This window comes from Physeter macrocephalus, chromosome 4 (genome assembly GCF_002837175.3).
Source record: "Physeter macrocephalus isolate SW-GA chromosome 4, ASM283717v5, whole genome shotgun sequence".
In the NCBI taxonomy this organism is placed as follows: Eukaryota; Metazoa; Chordata; class Mammalia; order Artiodactyla; family Physeteridae; genus Physeter; species Physeter macrocephalus.
In genome coordinates, this window is record NC_041217.1 from 140043472 (window position 1) to 140062242 (window position 18771).

The 18771-nt window shown below is 38.9% G+C and overlaps 1 protein-coding gene across 1 annotated transcript in view; it reads right to left on the minus strand.

The window, feature by feature from the left end:
* Positions 1 to 18771, minus strand: part of ZYG11A (zyg-11 family member A, cell cycle regulator) — a 65566-nt gene that overhangs the window by 25674 nt on the left and 21121 nt on the right. The window contains exon 3 of the mRNA XM_007109522.2: positions 10714 to 11465. Coding sequence (XP_007109584.2) covers positions 10714 to 11465 — 752 coding nt within the window. The remainder of the gene's footprint in view (positions 1 to 10713; positions 11466 to 18771) is intronic.

Below are 18771 nucleotides of genomic sequence, written 5' to 3' on the forward strand. Positions count from 1 at the left end.
AGATAGGACAATCGAAATTGTGTTAGAGGAACAGAAAGCAAAAAGACTGAAAACTAGGGAACAGAGCCTAAGGAACCTGTGGCATACCATTAAGCAGATCAACATACACACTGCAGGAGTCTTAGAAGAAGAGAGTTAAAGTAGCAGAGAATATTTGGAAAAATATGGCTGCAAACTTCCCAAATTTGATGAAAGACATGAATATAAACATCCAAGAAACTCAAGGAACTCCAAGCAAGATGAACTCAAGAAGACTCACAGTAAGACGCATTATAATCAGACTTTCAAAGGCCAAAGACAAAGAATCTTAGAAGCAGCAAGAGAGAAGCAAATCATCACATACAAAGGATCCTCAATAAGATTTTCTGCAGATTTCTCATCAGAAACTTTGGAAGCCAGAAGACAGTAAGCTGGTATGTTCAAAGTGTTAAAAGAAAAAAAATTGTCAACCAAGAATCCTATACGCAGCAAAACTGTGCTTCAAAAGTGAGGATGAAGCCAAGACATTTCCATATAAAGAAAAGCTGAGGAAATTCATTACCACTAAACTTGCCCAATGAAAAATGCTCAAGGAAGTCCTGCAGGGTGAAATGAAGGAACAACAGACAGTAACAAGAAGTCATATGAAGAAATAAAATCTCAATAAAGGTAAATACATGGGCAATTACAAAAGCTAGAGATATTTTTTAAATGGTCTGTAACTACACTTTTTTGTTTTCTACATGATTTAAGAAACTAATACGTCTTTTAAAAAACAATTATTAATCTAAAAGCTAGTGTTTTTATAACTTTGGTTTATAACTCCGAATTTTGTTTTCTACATAACTTAAGAGATGACTACATTAAAAAGAATTATTATTTTGTGCTTTGGGGCAGACAATGTATAATGATGTAATTTGGGAACATCATCAATTAAAAGGGTGGGGACAGAGATGTAAAGGAACAGAGTTCTTATATTTAATTGAAATTAAGCTGGTATAATTTCAAATTAGAGTGTTTTAACTTTAGTATGTTAAATATAACCCCCATGGTAACTACAAAGAAAACAGCTATGGAATATACAAAAAAGGAAATGTCAGAGATGTTTAAACCACCAAAAAAAAGAAAAAGAAAAAAAGTCAGTTGAACAAAGAAAACAGTATGTAGGAAATGAGGGACAAAAAAGCTATAAAGCATACAGAAACCAAAGGCAAAATGACCGAAGTCACTCCTAATCAGTAATTACTTCAAATGTAAATGGATCAAACAAACTAAACCCAAAGCTGGCAGAAGGGTGGAAATAATAATTATTAAAGCAGAGAGCAACGAAACAGAGAATAGAAAAATAGTAAGAAAACTGATGAAACCAAAAGTTGGTTCTTTGAACAGATCAACAAAATTGACAAATGGATGGACTAGGAAAAAAACAGAGACTAAGAAAAAAAGGAAGGACTCAAAATGCTAAAACCTGAAATGAAAATGAAGACAGAAAAATTCAATTCAATTCAACAGAAAAAAACCCAGAATTATGAGTATTATGAACAATTACACCCCAATAAACTGAATAATCTAGATGAAATGGGCAAATTTCTAGATACACAAAACCTAACAAGATTAAATCATGAAGCACAGAAAACTTAAATAGGAAATTGGATCAATAATCAAAAATCTCCTAACAAAGAAAAGCCCTAGTCTGATGGGTTCACTAGTAAATTCTACCAAGTACCTAAGGAAAAATAATGCCAATCCTTTTCAAAGTTTAACAACTGGAGGGACTTCCCTGGTAGTCCAGTGGGTAAGGCTCCATGCTCCCAATGCAGGGGGCCCAGGTTCAACCCTGGTCAGGGAACTACAACCCACATACATGCTGCAACTAAGAGTTCACATGCCGCAACTAAGAAGTCCTCATGTCACAACTAAGAGTCGCATGCCGCAACTAAACATGCTGCAAAGAAGATCCCACGTGCTGCAACTAAGACCCGACACAGCCAAAATAAATAAATAAATATGTATTAAACAAACAAACAACTGGAGAGGGAACACTTCCTAACTCATTCTATGAGGCCAGCACTACCTTGATATCAAAGCCAAAGATGCTACAAGAAAAGGAAACTAGAGATTAATACTCGTTATGAACAGATTCAAAAATCCTCAGCAAAATACAGCCAAACTAAATTCAGCAGTATAATAAAAGAATTATAAATCATGACCAAGTGGGATTTATTCCCGGAATGCAAGGATGGTTTAACATACCATGGTATATTAAAAATCAATGTAATATACCACATTAACAGAATGAAGGGGGAAAAAACACATGATCATCTTATTTAATGCAGAAAAAGCATTTGACAAAACTCAAAACCCTTTCATGGCAAAAACGCTCAACAAACTGGGAATAGAAGGAAAGGAAGTTACCTCAACTTAATAAAAGCCATATATAAAAAACCTACAGTGAACATCATACTCAATGGTGAGAGACTGAAAGCTTTTAAGACCAGGAATAAGATAAGGATGCCCACTTACACAACTTCTACTGAACATAGTACTGGAAGCTCTAGGCAGAGCAATTAGGCAAAAAAAAAAAAAAAAGAAAGAAAGAAATAAAAGGCATCTGAATTGAAAAGGAAGAAGGAAAATAACCTATTTGCAGACTGTATGATCTTATATGTAGAAAACCCTGAAGATTCCAACAAAAAACAAAAACCCTATCTGTTAGAGCTAATAAATGAATCCAGCAAAGTTGCAAGATACACACAAAAATCACTTGCACTTCTATACAATAGTAATGAACAATCTGAAAAGGAAATTATGAAAACAATTCTATTTACATTAATACAATAAAGTACTTCGGAATTACCAAGGACATGAAAGACTTGTATAATTGAAAACTACAAAACGCTGCTGAGAGAAATTAAAGAGGACATAAATAATGGAAACACATCCCATGATCATGGATTAGAAGACTTAAGATGTACTACTGGGTTTCCCTGGTGGCACAGTGGTTAAGAATCTGCCTGCCAATGCAGGGGACATGGGTTCAAGCCCTGGTCCGGGAGGATCCCACATGCAGTGGAGCAACTAAGCTGTGCACCACAACTACTGAGCCTGCACTCTAGAGCCCATGCTCCACAACAAGACAAGCCACCACAATGAGAAGCCCACTCGCCACAACTAGAGAAAGCCTGCTCACAGCAATGAATACCCAACACAGCCAAAAATAAAATAAATTTATATATTAAAAAAAAAGATGCACTACCCAAAGTGATCTACACATTCAGGTAATCCCTACCAAACTCCCAACGATCTTTTTTGCAGAAATACAAAAACACCTCCTAAATTTATATGGAATCCCAAGGGAGTCACACATCCTGATTTTAAAACTTACTACAAAGCTACAATAATCAAAATAGTGTGGAACTGGCATAAAGACAGACATAGAGACCAAAAGAATAAAGTAGAAAGCCCTAAAGTAATCCCTGAATATATGGTCAGATGATTTTTCACAAGGGTGCTAAGACAGTTCAGTGGGGGAAGGACAGTCTTTTCAAGAAATTGTGCTGAGAAAATTAAATATCCACATGTAAAAGAATGAAGTTGTGAAACCTTACTTAACACCATATTAAAAAAATTAACTCAGGGACTCCCCTGGTGGCGCAGTGGTTAAAAATCTGCCTGCCAGGGCTTCCCTGGTGGCGCAGTGGTTGCGCGTCCGCCTGCCGATGCGGGGGAACCGGGTTCGCGCCCCGGTCTGGGGGGATCCCACGTGCCGCAGAGCGGCTGGGCCCATGAGCCATGGCCGCTGGGCCTGCGCGTCCGGAGCCTGTGCTCCGCAGCGGGAGAGGCCACAGCAGAGGTAGGCCCGCATACCACAAAAAAAAAAAAAAAAAAAAAAAAAAAATTTGCCTGCCAATGCAGGAGACACGGGTTCGAGCCCTGGTCCAGGAAGATCCCACGTGCCGCAGAGCAACTAAGCCCATGCGCCACAACTACTGAGCCTGTGCTCTAGAGCCCGCAAGCCACAACTACTGAGCCCACGTGCCACAACTATTGAAGTCCACACACCTAGAGCCCGTGCTCCGCAACAAGAGAAGCCACCTCAATGAGAAGCCCATGCACCGCAATGAAGAGTAGCCCCCTCTCTCCATAACTAGAGAAAGCCCACACGCAGCAACAAAGACCCAATGCAGCCAAAAATTTTTTTTAATTATTTTAAAAAATCTTACAATTAAAAAAATCAACTCAAAATGGATCAAAGACTTAAATTTATGACCTAAAACTATAAAACTCTTACAAGGAAACATGGGGTAAAATCTTCACAATATTAGACTTGGCAGTGATTTCTTGGATATGACACCAAAGCAACAAGCAATAAAAGAAATGCAGACAAACTGAACTTCATAAAAAAGACAACCCAGAGAATTGGAGAAAATATTTGAAAATCATATATCATAAGGAATTAATATCCAGACTACACAGAGAACTCCTATAACTCAACAACAACAACAACAAAAACCCTAAGCAACCTGATTTAAAAGTTGGCAAAGGACTTCATCAGACGTTTCTTCAAAGACATACCAGTGGTCAATAAGCTCCTTATAAAAGATGCCCAATATCACTGATCAGTATGGAAATGCAAATCAAAACTTCAAGAGATTTCTCAGGAGGCCCAGTGGTTAAGACTCCGTGCTTCCAATGCAAGGAGCGTCGGTTCGATCCCTAGTCAGGGAATTAAAATCCCACACACTGCACAGTACAGCCAAAAAAATAAATTAAATAAAAATTAAAAGGGTTATCCCTGTAAAAAGAAAAAAAAACTTCAATGAGATACCACCTCACATCCATTAGTATGGCTACTACTAAAAAATTTAAAAACAGGGATTTCCCTGGTGGTGCAGTTGTTAAGAACCCACCTCCCAATGCAGGGGACATGGGTTTGATCCCTGGTCTCAGAAGATCCCACGAGCCATGGAGCAACTAAGCTCATGTGCCAAAACTACTGAGCCTGCGCTCTAGAGCCCGCGAGCCACAACTACTGAAGCCCGTGTGCCCTAGAGCCCGCATGCCACAACTACTGAGCCCACACACCACAACTACTGAAGCCCACACACTCTAGCGACCAGGTGCCACAACTACTGAGCCCGCGTGCTGCAAATACTGAAGCCCACAAGTCTAGACCCGTGCCCCGCAACAAGAGAAGCCACCACGATGAGAAGCCTGTGCACCGCAACAAAGAGTAGTCCCCCGCTTGCCACAAATAGAAAGCCCGTGTGCAGCAACAAAGACCCAACCCAGCCAAAAATAAATTAAAAAAATTTTTTTTAAGTCTCTGCTGCTATTTACAATAGCCAGGACATGGAAGCAACCTAAGTGTCCATCGACAGATGAATGGATAAAGAAGATGTGGCACATATATACAATGCAATATTACTCAGCCATAAAAAGAAACAAAATTGAGTTATTTGTAGTGAGGTGGATGGACCAAAGTCTGTCATACTGAGTGAGGTAAGTCAGAAAGAGAAAAACAAATACCATCTGCTAACACATATATATGGAATCTAAAAAAAAAAAAAAAAAAAAAAAGGTTCTGGAGAACCAAGGGGCAGGACAGGAATAAAGACACAGATGTAGAGAATGGACTTGAGGACATGGGGAGGGGGAAGGGTACTCTGGGATGAAGTGAGAGAGTGTCATGGACATATATACACTACCAAATGTAAAACAGATAGCTAGTGGGAAGCAGCCGCATAGCACAGGGAGATCAGCTCGGTGCTTTGTGTCCACCTAGAGGGGTGGGATATGGAGGGTGGGAGGGAGACGCAAGAGGGAGGGGATATGGGGATATATGTATACGTATAGCTGATTCACTTTGTTATACAGCAGAAACTAACACATCATTGTAAAGCAACTATACTCCAATAAAGATGTTAAAAAAATTTTTTTAATGTCTCTGCTGACCTTTAAAAAATAAAAAATTTAAAATTAAAAAACAGAAAATAATACACGTTGGCAAGTATGTGAAGAAAATGGAACATTTGTGCACTGTTAGTGGGAATGTAAAATTGTACAGCTGCTGTAGAAAACAGTATGGCAGTTCCTCAAAAAAATTAATAGAATTACCATAAGATCTAGCAATTCCACTTCAGGGTATATACCAAAAGAATTAAAAGCAGGGTCTTGGGAGTTCCCTGGTGGCCTAGTGGTTAGGATTCCGGGCTTTCACTGCTGTGGTCCAGGTTCAATCCCTGGAACTGAGATCCCTCAAGCTGTGTGGCACGGCAAATAAAAAAAAAAAGGCAGGGTCTTGAAGAGATATTTGTATACCCATGCTTGTAACATTATTCACAATTACCAACACAGCCAAAACATGGAAGCAAACCAAGTGTACATCGATGATAAATAGACAAGCAAAATGTGGTATACACATAATGGATGTTATTCAACCTGAAAAAGGCAGTATGCCACAACATGGATGAACCCTGAGGACACTATGCAAAGTGAAATGAGCCAGTCACAAAAAGACAAGTACTGTATGATTCCACTTACATGAGGTAGTTAGAATAGTCAAAATCATAGAGACAAAAAGTAGAATGGGAGTTGTCAGGGTCCAGGGAGAAGGGGTAATGGGAGTTAGTGTTTAATGGGTATAGAATTTCAGCCTTACAAGATGAAAAGAGCTATGAAGATGAATGGTGGTGATGGTTGAACAAAATTATGAATGTATGTAAAACCACTGAACTATATACTTTAAAAAGATTAAAATGATAAATTTTGTTATATGTATTTTACCATCCCCTCCCCAAAAATGGGAACATGAACTGACACGGTGATTTCCAAGACATACTGCTTAGTAAAAAAAGCAAAGTGCAGAGTACATATACTATGCTACCTATTATGTAAGAAGAGCAAATTTAAAAAACTAAATATATGTGCTTAGGACTTGGACTATACTCTCAGTCAAGAGGGAAAAGAAAGAACTGCAAACATATCTTCAACTTTTTTTAGTAGGTTTGTGTTTCAAAGTAGTATAGGTGTGGGACTTCCCTGGTGGCGCAGTGTTTAAGACTGTGCTCCAATGCAGGGGGCCCGGGTTCAGTCCCTGGCCAGGGAACTAGATCCCACATGCATGTCGCAACTGAGAGTTCGCATGCCACAACTAAGGAGCCGGAGACCCGCAACCAAGGAGCCCTCCTGCTGCAACTAAGACCCGGCACAACCGAATAAATAAATAAATAAATAATGTAAAAGAAAAAAACAAGTAGTATAGGTGTAGCAACTCTGAAACTATTTTATATGTGTTGTAGGATTAAGCAAATGTGCTGATGCTTTTGAGAGCCAAAGTTCTCACTGTGGAAAAGAGACATACAAATACAGAATGTGGAAGGGCAAAGAACAGTGTGAGGATGGTCATTTGAAAGTATCACTTTTAAACTTACTTCATCTATTTCTTGGCTCTGTTTGATGAAAGAGCTTAAAAACACATCTAGTACTCAGATATTGGTTTCCTCCTAAAAGGAACCAGGGCTTCTGAGAGAAATGTCTAATTGCAAGGCCAAAACAGAGAAGTATAAGAAGCCTAGAACATCTTAGTTTGCCAGAAAGTAAAGAAGTACTCAAAATAATAACAACAACAAAAATGGGGGCATGTAAAAACTGACACGGGAGCTCTCATTGGCCAACCTGTGACAAATTGAGCATCAAAAAAATTAAGAAGAGTAATGAATTTTAAATCATTGAAAACATCAGGAATCAATGAGTCCACATTGAGGATACATTAGACTTGCTAAATGTAGAAAGGAAAGCTGGAGTTGGAAAATCACCACTTTGCAACCACTGCAGTAAAGATTGGTTCAGGTAAGAAACATCAATGGATGCTATATCTAGATCAGAAAGTTTGATGAGGACCAGGATATTGGCATAGTCTTCTAATATCTTATATATTGCTTATTAGTTTCAAGAGGAATAGTATTACCTATGTAGTGTAGAAACAATACAACAGTATATAGATAATATTTTATCTGCACCTGGATATTTTACCTAGTACCTGAACAATACTTTGACCAAGTGATGAAAAGTAACTTCACTAATGAGGGGCACTGTGTGCTTCATGTTGTAATACACTTGAGAAGGACACAACATCCCTTATGTGGTATTCCGGGCAGAGATGGAAGAACCTGAATACAATTATGAGGAAGCATCAGACTAACCCAAAATGAGGAGTATTTTTCAAAAAGGCCAACAAAACAATGCTGGTCTGTATTCTTCAAAAATATCAATGTAACAAAAGACGGTAAGGACTAAGGAACTCTTCTAGTTTAAATTATAAAGAAATATGACAACTGAATGCAAAAATAATCCTGGACTAAAAGGAAAAATATAAAGAGCATTACTGGGATAATATATATATAGTAGATTATATAAAAGTATTGCATCAATGCTAAATTTCCTGAAATTTGATAGCTGCACTGTGGTCATCCTTGAGACTATCCTTGCTCTCGGAAGAGTCCAAGAGACTATCCTTACTCTAGGATATACAAACTAAAGTATGCTAATGGGCAGAGGGGCATGATGTATGCAACCTACACTCAAGAAAAAACTCTGTGTGTGTACGTGTGTGTACACGTGCATGTAGAGATAAAATATGAAAAAACAAATTTGGAAAAATGTTTAAAGTTAGTGATCTGCAAAGTTAAAAATTATTTCAAAATAATTTTTCAAGTACTATACATAGATCAACTGCCCAACGACCTACACATTATTAAGAATCTAAACGCTGGATATATTCTAAAATTTTTTAAAGTTTTGTGATCATCCAGATGTAAGAGCTGAAAGAGAAACAAAGGATAAGCCATAGTAAGGCTAAGCAGAAGACCAGATAGCTGTTGCAGCACCCTCTCTCTCCAGGGCTTCCTATAGATGTCATTACAAAACAATCCTCAAAAGGGATTCTTGCTACACCCGACCAGTGGATCAACAAGGATTTCTTAGCAAATGAAAATGTTACATGGCTTTTAATACTAATGGCGGGTGCCCTTTCCACCCATTTTAAAGCAATTAAGTATACGTTGCCCACTCTAACACTGAGTGCAGGAAATAACACATACTTATTCTGTTAGGTTTTCACTAACACTTAATTTTATCCATTTTAATTTAAGCAGACTTTTGATTAACCCAAACAACAAAAATACTTAGTCTATTTTGCATCTGATTCAAGCAATACTTATTTCTCTTAAATATAAGATTTTCTGAAACACACCTTTTAAACTTACCATACCTTACACTCCACGTAAGTCTAGATTAAGATCTTTAGAGTTTCTTAGTACTAGGAAGATTATGGTCTCTCCTCTCCATCCCCAAAATATCCAACACTGTATATAATGAAAAATTTAAAAATTTCAAAATAAACTAAACTTACATGTATACCAGATAAAGTTTACTGAAAGAAAATTTCTCTCATTTTCTTTTGGTGTACCCACTTTGACAGTATCTTAACTACATGCATAACCTGTCTACAGAATATTCTAGCACTTGTCCAATATTACAATATCTATCAGGAGTTGATGTGTTAAAATCTATTTTTTTTAATCACTGTGGTCTTTGGATCATTGTGACACTAAATGCCATTAATCTGAAACTGGCCTGGGTGTTCATTCGTGGTAAACAATTCTCTACTATACACATTTAATATGAAAGTTCAAATTATCTCTCTATTTGTAGCCTAATGATGTAACTGATGGCTTCCACCTTCATTAACAAGCCAGAAAATTAAAAGGACTTTAAAATACAACAATTGCTATTTTCAAATCAAAAGAATAAAATTGTGAAAACAACTAATGACTGTAAATCACTTTTCTCTCTCACCCTAGGAAAAATTACATAAGGTATAATTATTTTTTTAAAAGGGTTCTTTTAAAGTGGTGGTTCTGAACCTTGGCTGCACACTAGAATTACGTGCAAGCTTTCAAAATCTTGATGCCCAGAACAAGTCCCAGACCAATTAAATCAGAATCTCTGGGGAATGGGACACAAGCATCAGCGTATTTTAAAGCTTCCATAGTGTTTCCAATGTACAACTGAGGTAGAAGCCACTGTTTTAAAAGAGCAATATTCTAGGACATAAATATTTAAATATATGCTGCTTTAAAGCACCATGAAAGGCTATAAACATATTCCAGCAGTGTTCAATACTTTTTTCTTAAGACTCTTTTAAAAATTGCTTTTTAAAAGCAATTTTTTTCAAACCTTTACCAAAAATGGTGTTAGGCATATTGATCACCTGCCTTATTCATTATATTTAGCTGTTACTACAGGTGAAAACACTAGTTTTAGAGTCACAAAGACCAGGATACAAGTCCCAGCTCTATCATTTAATACTTCTATGACTGTGGACAAGTAGCTTAACCTCCCTGAGCTTCCATTTCCTCATCCGTAAAATGGGAGGGTTAAAGTAGAAAACAATGTGCATGACATCTGGCACATAAGAGGTAATGTATAAATGGCTCTGCTTATCATTATCAAACCAGACTAGAAGACGTGGAGGCTAAGACTGTATCTTGTTTAAGGTTATATTTTCACAACCTACCACACAGTAGCTACGCAATAATTCTTAATTAAGCTCCTTAAGAATTTTTTAATCTGTCTTTGTAACCCTAATGCCTAGTACAGATTCTGATATAAAACAAAAACTTAAAAATGTTTTGAACAAATGAAACAAACTTATTTCAGTAAAGAACAAACCCTCAAGTCTTGCGTTGTAGCAAAGAATTCAGAATAACCAGCATCCGTAGCCAATAGTCCCACAAATTGCATCGCAGGCCGCTGCTGTATAAACAGTTCTACAGCTTCATCAGTGATGCAACTGCCGCCAGAAATGTCCAGTGACACAATGTTAGGCAGAATATCCTTCTGCTGTAGCAAATGAAAAGCTAGATCTGACCTGAGTTGCCTGTGATCAGAAATATCAAGGTGAAGCAGACATTTAAGTTCTCTAATGACTGCGAGAATCTGTGGTTTGGTCATGGTCAGGCATTTTAGATAGTGCATTGTGAGAGATCTGAGTCGATCCTTACAGGTAAGGAGTGCAGAGATGTTAGTGACCAGAGTGTTAGAGATATCCAAGCTTTCCAGTCTGGGTAACTGAGAAACATTAGCCAGGTCTTCACTATGAAAACAAACACTGAAAACACTTAAGATGCGAAGACCAGTGAGCTGACCAAAGAACAACAGTCTTGAATTTTGAGGGATGCTTGTTGAGTCCAACAGGAGACATCGGAGGTTTTGCTGGATCCAGCTATTGCTGCAGAGTCCACTTAGGATGTCTGGAATTGAGAGGTCATTGTGTACTGCAGTAGCATCCAGTTCAATGAGTTTGTGATGGCAGAAGGCTTTTATGAATGCAGCCGTAGATATTTTAGCTTTTTGAATATTGACCAGCTTCAGTTTCATTTGGTTGCCTCGGAAAATGCTTGCTGTTCTATCAGTCAGCTTGCCTATAAGAGAACCAGAACCAGCTTGTAATAACAACTAAATCTCATGCCTTTTCCAGGAGGTGTTGTGGCCAAAGAACTTTGACAGATGCTAATAATAACAACAATAATGACCTACATTTACTGCTTACTCTGTGCAAAGCACTGTTCTAAACCCTTTACTCAAATTATCTCATTTACTCTTTACAATAACACCATAAAAGAACTATGATTATTACCATCTTATAGCCGAGGAAACTCAAGCTTAAAGAGGTTCAGTAAGTTGCTCAAGGTCAAAATGTGTGGCAGAATCAAGAATCAAAACCAGTTTGACTCCAGAGCCCACAGTTTTAACCACAGCAACCTTGTTCACAGAAAAAAAGAACAAAATAAAAGAGGTAGGTAAATATAGGGTATATAATATGAAAACAGCACTAATGATTACTTTTAACCAAATTAGTGCATGGCCTTTGGTAAGTCACTTACCTCTCTAGGCCTCATTTTCCTCATCTGTGAAATGAGTGGGTTATACTAGATTTCATTTAGAAACGATTTACTAAGCATCTTCTATGTGTGAGATCCCATGTTAAGTAATAGGCACACAAGGTAATTAGACACCTGTGACCATAAAGAATTCAGTCTAGGAAGCATGTCAGGCAAATAAATTATTATAATAATGTATTACATCCAATGGTGATTCATACCAGGTACTGAATTAATACAAATGAGGTTAACATCGGAGAAGGTTTTTAAGACGGAATATCAGTTTCCCAGGGTGAAGGTGAAGGGTGGAAGAACATGCCAAAGACATGGAGGCACAGAACAACAGATTTTTCAGAATGACCCTAAGTAGATCAGCGCTACTGGCCCATAGCGTACAAGGGGAAGCATGGCTGGAAATGAAAGTGGAGAGGGAGGTAAAAGGCAGATGGGGCCTGTAAACAAAGCTAGGAAACTCAGACATTTACCCTATAAACAATAATGAACAACTCAAAATTTTTAAGCAAAAAAAAAAAAATGAATGGTCATAATTATATTTTTAAAAAGACCAATTATGTGATAATATAAAAGAATTAGGATGGTATTTGATGGGAATGAGATGGGGCAAGAGATTATTAATGATTTTAATGATGAGAAATGAAAGTTTAAACTGACAGAACACAGTAGCTGAATGGACTAGGGAAAAGAACTGAGGAAAAAAGTGTATAAGATGATTCACCAGTTCCCAGTTTGAGTTGGGCTGTGCTACTAAGACAGGAAAAAGGAAACCCCAATATTCAAGGCTTTGAAAAGGAACTCATTACATTTGTTCAACAAATATCAAGTGCTCAAGGTATGCAAAGTGCTATGCTACATGCTGAGAATGGTGAATGAGACAGACATGGCTCCTGCCATCTTGGGGTTTATTTACATCCTAGAAGGAGAACACAGATACAAAAGAATATAAAACAAGCAGAATACTACTAACATTAAAAATGTAGTAAGTGTTCTAAAGGAAACAAACAAGAATATAATATAGGGGTGGGGAAAAGGAGGAGGAGGACAAGAATCTTCTGTCTCTCGGTGAGGTATGAGGAGGCGACATTTAAGCTGAGACCAAAAGGATATGAAAAGCAAAGGCAGCTGTCATTCCAGACACGAGGAGCTAAAGACCTGATATGGGAAACAGCTTGGCTTTTTCTGTGAAATGAGAGAAAACCAGTGTGGCTGAAGCACAGTTGGTGAAGCGGATACCAGCATCTGACAGGTTAGAGACAGAGGCAAGAGTCAGACCTTGCAGGCCAGGGTAAATAATTGGCATTTTATCCTAAGTACAAGGAGAAGCCTTTAAAGAGTGGCAGAGGTGCAGACAGATCTGATTAAGGTTTAAGAGGACTGCTCTCTGTCTGCTGTGTGGCAGAGCTTGGCGAGGGGCAGAATTGGAGGTAAGGAAACCACTTGGGAGGCCAGGGGAGAAGTAAGAGAAAGGTGTCAATGACAGGGGTTAGGAGGAAAAGAACGTTTGAGATATGGTGTTTTTGGGGTTTTTTTTTTTTTTGCGGTACACGGGCCTCTCACTGTTGTGGCCTCTCCCGTTGCAGAGCACAGGCTCCGGACACGCAGGCTCAGCAGCCATGGCTCACGGGCCCAGCCGCTCCACGGCATGTGGGATCTTCCCAGACCGGGGCACGAACCCATGTCCCCTGCATCAGCAGGCGGACTCTCAACCACTGCGCCACCAGGGAAGCCTGAGATATGTATTTTGAAGACAGAAAATGTGTCAACAGAATCAAGGGTAGAGGGAGGAGGAATGAAAAATGACTCCTAAGTCACTGAACAACTAGGAAAATTTTGAGATGGGAGGAAATGGCAGTGTAGCAGATGCTGTGATGCGACACCAGATCACATTTAGAGATAAAGGACTTACTACTTGAGCTGCTGGGAATGCCACCAACTGACAGCCCTCATCTATGGGGACTGAATCAGCTGAAAAGAACTGCTTCACCCATGGTCATACCACTTTCCCATGGAAACCCATATCCCAAGACTGTGTTGGGAGGTATAAAGATCCAGCCCTCACGCCCTAATGCAACACAGGTCTGAGTAGTTATTCCACCTTCAGGACTTCCCATAAGATCAGCCAAGGTCTTCTCAGTTCTACATATTTTAAATCTAAAAGACTGAAGCATAAACATTTGGAATTAATCAGCATAGAGACAGTATTTAAAACCATGGGAATGGATGACATGAGAATGTAAGAAGAAAAGGAACAAGGACCAAGTACCAAAAAGCACCTACATTTAAGATCAAATAGCAGAATGAGGAATAATAGCCATGATAATAACTAACAGTTTTTTAATGTTCTGACCATTTTAGATATACTAACTCCCTGAATCCTCATAAAACCCAATGAAGTATGTATTATTATTAGTCATACTTTACAGATGAGATGAGACATAAGGAACTTAAGTAACTGGCCCATGGAAATGGTGGCAAACCCAAATAGTCTGGCACCAAAGCCAGAACTCTTACCCTTTCTGTACTACCCTTCAAGGGAAGCTAGATGAGCAGACAGATAAGCAGCAGCCACTAAGGTAGAAGAAAACCAAAAGAATATGATGATTCAGCAGCCCAGAGAAGAGTTATAAGATATGTAAGAGGCATCCTGGATATGTGGTTCTGGAGCTTAGAATAAAGCCCTGCACTGGAAACTCTGGGAAATTCAAGTAGAAGTGGTAGCTAAACCAAACAAAATACCTAGGTAGTGTACAAAGTGAGAAGGGTACCCAAGACAGAAACCTGAGGAACATAAAACATTTAACGTATATACGGAGAAACAGAGGCATACAAACGAAATTGTGGAATAGTAACCAAGGATAAAATAAAAAAACAGAAAAACAAAGTACTCTAAACCAGGAAAGTTGAAAGTAATAAACATTAAGTCATACATACAAGAACCCCTGATGATTTAATAAATCTAGGAAGGTAACAATTATCTATGGCCATCAAAAGTGAAAACCAACCAGGCAATCAGACTTTATTAACACCCTTAAGAAGTATAGGGCACTACCAAATATCAAACCTGAATCTGATCAAGCCTCTACCTCTAATTTCCAATTTACAGGAATTACAAGGATCAGAGAAACATGTCAAATCACTGCAGTCAAACAATGGTAAAGTCCAGATTGTAGGACACTTTACAAAACAAATGACCAGAGAAAATAACTGAAAAATCCCAAAATACATGGAGATTAAACAACACACTTCTAAATAATATGAGTCAAAGAAAAAATCTGAAGAGAAACTGAAAAATATTTTTAATTAAATGAAAATGAAAACACAACTTATCAAAATCTATGGGATGCAGCAAAGGCAGTGCTTAGAGGGAAAGTTATAGCCCTGAATGCATACATTAGAAAAGAATGATCTAAAATCAATAATCTAAGTTCCCATTTTAGGAAAAGAAAAAGAAGAGCAAATTAAATTCAAAGTAAGCACAAGAAAAGAAATAAGAATTAGAGCAGAGGGAGTGATTAGGGTGATTTCCCTAATCACCAGGGAAATGCAAATCAAAACCACAATGAGATGTCACCTCATACCTGTCAGAATGGCTATCATCAAAAAGAACACAAGGGCTTCCCTGGTGGCGCAGTGGTTGGGAGTCCGCCTGCTGATGCAGGGGATGCGGGTTTGTGCCCCGGTCCAGGAGGGTCCCATGTGCTGCGGAGCAGCTGGGCCCATGGGCCATGGCCGCTGGGCCTGTGTGTCCGGAGCCTGTGCTCCACAGTGGGAGAGGCTGCGGCGGTGAGAGGCCCGCGTACTGCCAAAATAAATAAATAAATAAAAAATAACAAATGTTGGCGAGAATGTGGAGAAAAGGGAACCCTCATACACTGTTGGGTGGGAATGTAAATTGGTACAGCTACTGTGGAAAACATCATGGAGGTTTCACAAAAAAACTGAACTACCGGGGCTTCCATGGTGGCGCAGTGGTTGAGAGTCCACCTGCCGATGCAGGGGGCGCGGGTTCGTGCCCCGGTCCGGGAGAATCCCACATGCCACAGGGCGGCTGGGCCCGTGAGCCATGGCCGCTGGGCCTGCACATCTGGAGCCTGTGCTCTGCAACAGGAGAGGCCACGGCAGTGAGAGGCCCACGTACCGCAAAAAAAAAAAAAAAAAAAAAAAAAAACTGAACTACCATATGACCAGCAATTCCACTCCTGGGTATATATCCGAAGAAAAAATGAAAACACTAATCTGAAAAGATACATACATCCCAATGTTCATAGCAGCATTATTTACAACTACCAAGATACAGAAGCAGGGCTTCCCTGGTGGCACAGTGGTGAAGAATCTGCCTGCCAATGCAGGGGACACGGGTTCGAGCCCTGGTCCAGGAAGATCTCACATGCTGTGGAGCAACTAAGCCCCTGCACCACAACGACTGAGCCTGCACTCTAGAGCCCACGAGCCACAACTACTGAAGCCCACGCGCCTAGAGCCTGTGCTCCGCAACAAGAGAAGCCACCAAAATGGGAAGCCCATGCCCCGCAACAAAGAGTAGCTCCTGCTCTATGCAACCAGAGAAAGCCCACGCATAGCAACGAACACCCAACGCAGCCAAAAATAAATAAATAAAATTAAAAAAAAAAAAAAAGATATGGAAGAAACCGAAGTGTCCATCACCAGATGAATGGATACCAGCCTTACAACAAATGTTAAAGGAACTTCTCTAGGAGGGAAACACAAGAGAAAAAGACCTACAAAAACAAACCCAAAATAATTAAGAAAATGGCAACAGGAACATACATAAAGATGAATGGATAAAGAAGGTGTGTATATGTATGTGTGTGTGTGTTTCTGTATATATATATATATATATGTATATATGTATATATATATATATAACATTTATATTTATATATTACATTTTTATATATAATTTTTATATTTATATATTTTATATATTTATATAAAATGGAACACTACTCAGCCATAAAAGAGAACAAAATTTGCCCATTTGCAGCAACATGGATGGATTCAGAAAGCATGATGCTAAGTGAAATAAGTCAGACAAAGAAAGACAAATACTGTATGATATCACTTATATGTGGAACTTAAAAAAATACAACAAACTAGTGAATATAACAGAAAAGAAGAAGACACACAGATATAGAGAACAAACTAGTGATTACCAGTGTGTGTATGTGGGCAATAATTGAGGTAGGGGACTGGGAAGTACAAACTACTGGTGTAAGAAAGGCTACAAAGATGTACTGTACAACACAGTAAATATAGCCAATATTCTGTAATAACTGTAAATGGACTATAACCTTTAAAAATTGTATACAAATTTGAAAATTAAAAAAATAAAGAGGATGAATGATGGACCAAAAAAACCCTATTATCAAAATGGCAAGAAGTAAGTACTGGCAAGGATGTGGGAACTCTCATACACTGTTAGTGGGAATGTAGATTGGTGCAGTCACTATGGAAAACAGTATGGAGAGTCCCACAAAATTACAAATAGAACTGCCATATAGGGCTTCCCTGGTGGCGCAGTGGTTGAGAGTCCACTTGCCCATGCAGGGGACATGGGTTCATGCCCCGGAGCAGCTAGGCCCATGAGCCATGGCCGCTGAGCCTGCACATCCAAAGCCTGTGCTCCGCAACGGGAAAGGCCACAACAGTGAGAGGCCCGCGTACAGCAAAAAAATAAAAAAAAAAAAAAAAAAAAGAACTGCCATATAAACTAGCTATCCCACTTCTGGGTAGTTATCCAAAGAATACAAAAACATTAATTCAAAAAGATACATGCACCCCTGTGGTCACTGCAGCATTGTTTACAATAACAAAGACATGGAAACACCCTAAGTGCCCATCAACAGACGAATGGATAAAGAAGATGTGGAATATATACAACGGAATACTACTCAGCCATTTAAAAAAAAATGAAATCTTAGCATTTCTGACAACATGGATGAACCTTAACAGTATTATGCTCAGAGAAATAAGTCAGACAGAGAAAGACAAATACCGTGATTTCACTCTTATGTGGAATATAAACAAACAAAATATGAAAAACTAAACCAAACAGAAAGAAACATGTAGATAGAAAAAACAGAGTAGTGTTTATCAGACAGGAAGAAGTCAGGGGGAGGGCAAAACAGGTAAAGGGGATCAACTGTATGGTGACAGAGGAAACTAAATTTTTGGTGGTGGGTACACCATATTTCTATACAGAAGTAGAAATATATTCTGTACATGTAAAACTGATAATGTTATAAAACAATGTTACCTCAGATCAATAAAGGAAAATCAATAAAACCATAAGCTGGTTCTTTGATAAGACCAATAAAATCAGTAAGACTCTAGCCAGACTAAAATAAAGTGACAAATTACTAATATCAGAAATGAGAGAGAGGACATCACTACAGATCTCATGGACATTAAAAGGATATGATGGGCTTCCCTGGTGGTGCAGTGGTTGAGAAGCCACCTGCCAATGCAGGGGACATGGGTTCAAGCCCTGGTCTGGGAAGATCCCACATGCCGCGGAGCAGCTAAGCCTGTGCACCACAACTACTGAGCCTGCACTCTAGGGCCCGCATGCCTCAACTACTGAGCCTGAGTACCACAACTACTGAGCCTGCACTCTAGAGCCCATGAGCCACAACTACTGAGCCCGCATGCCACAGTTACTGAAGCCTGCACGCTTTGAGCCCATGCTCCACAGCAAGACAAGCCACCACAATGAGAAGCCTGTGCACCGCAACAAAGACCCCATGCAGCCAAAAATAAATAAATTTATTATTATTATTATTTTTTTTTTTTTTTTTTTTTTTTTTTT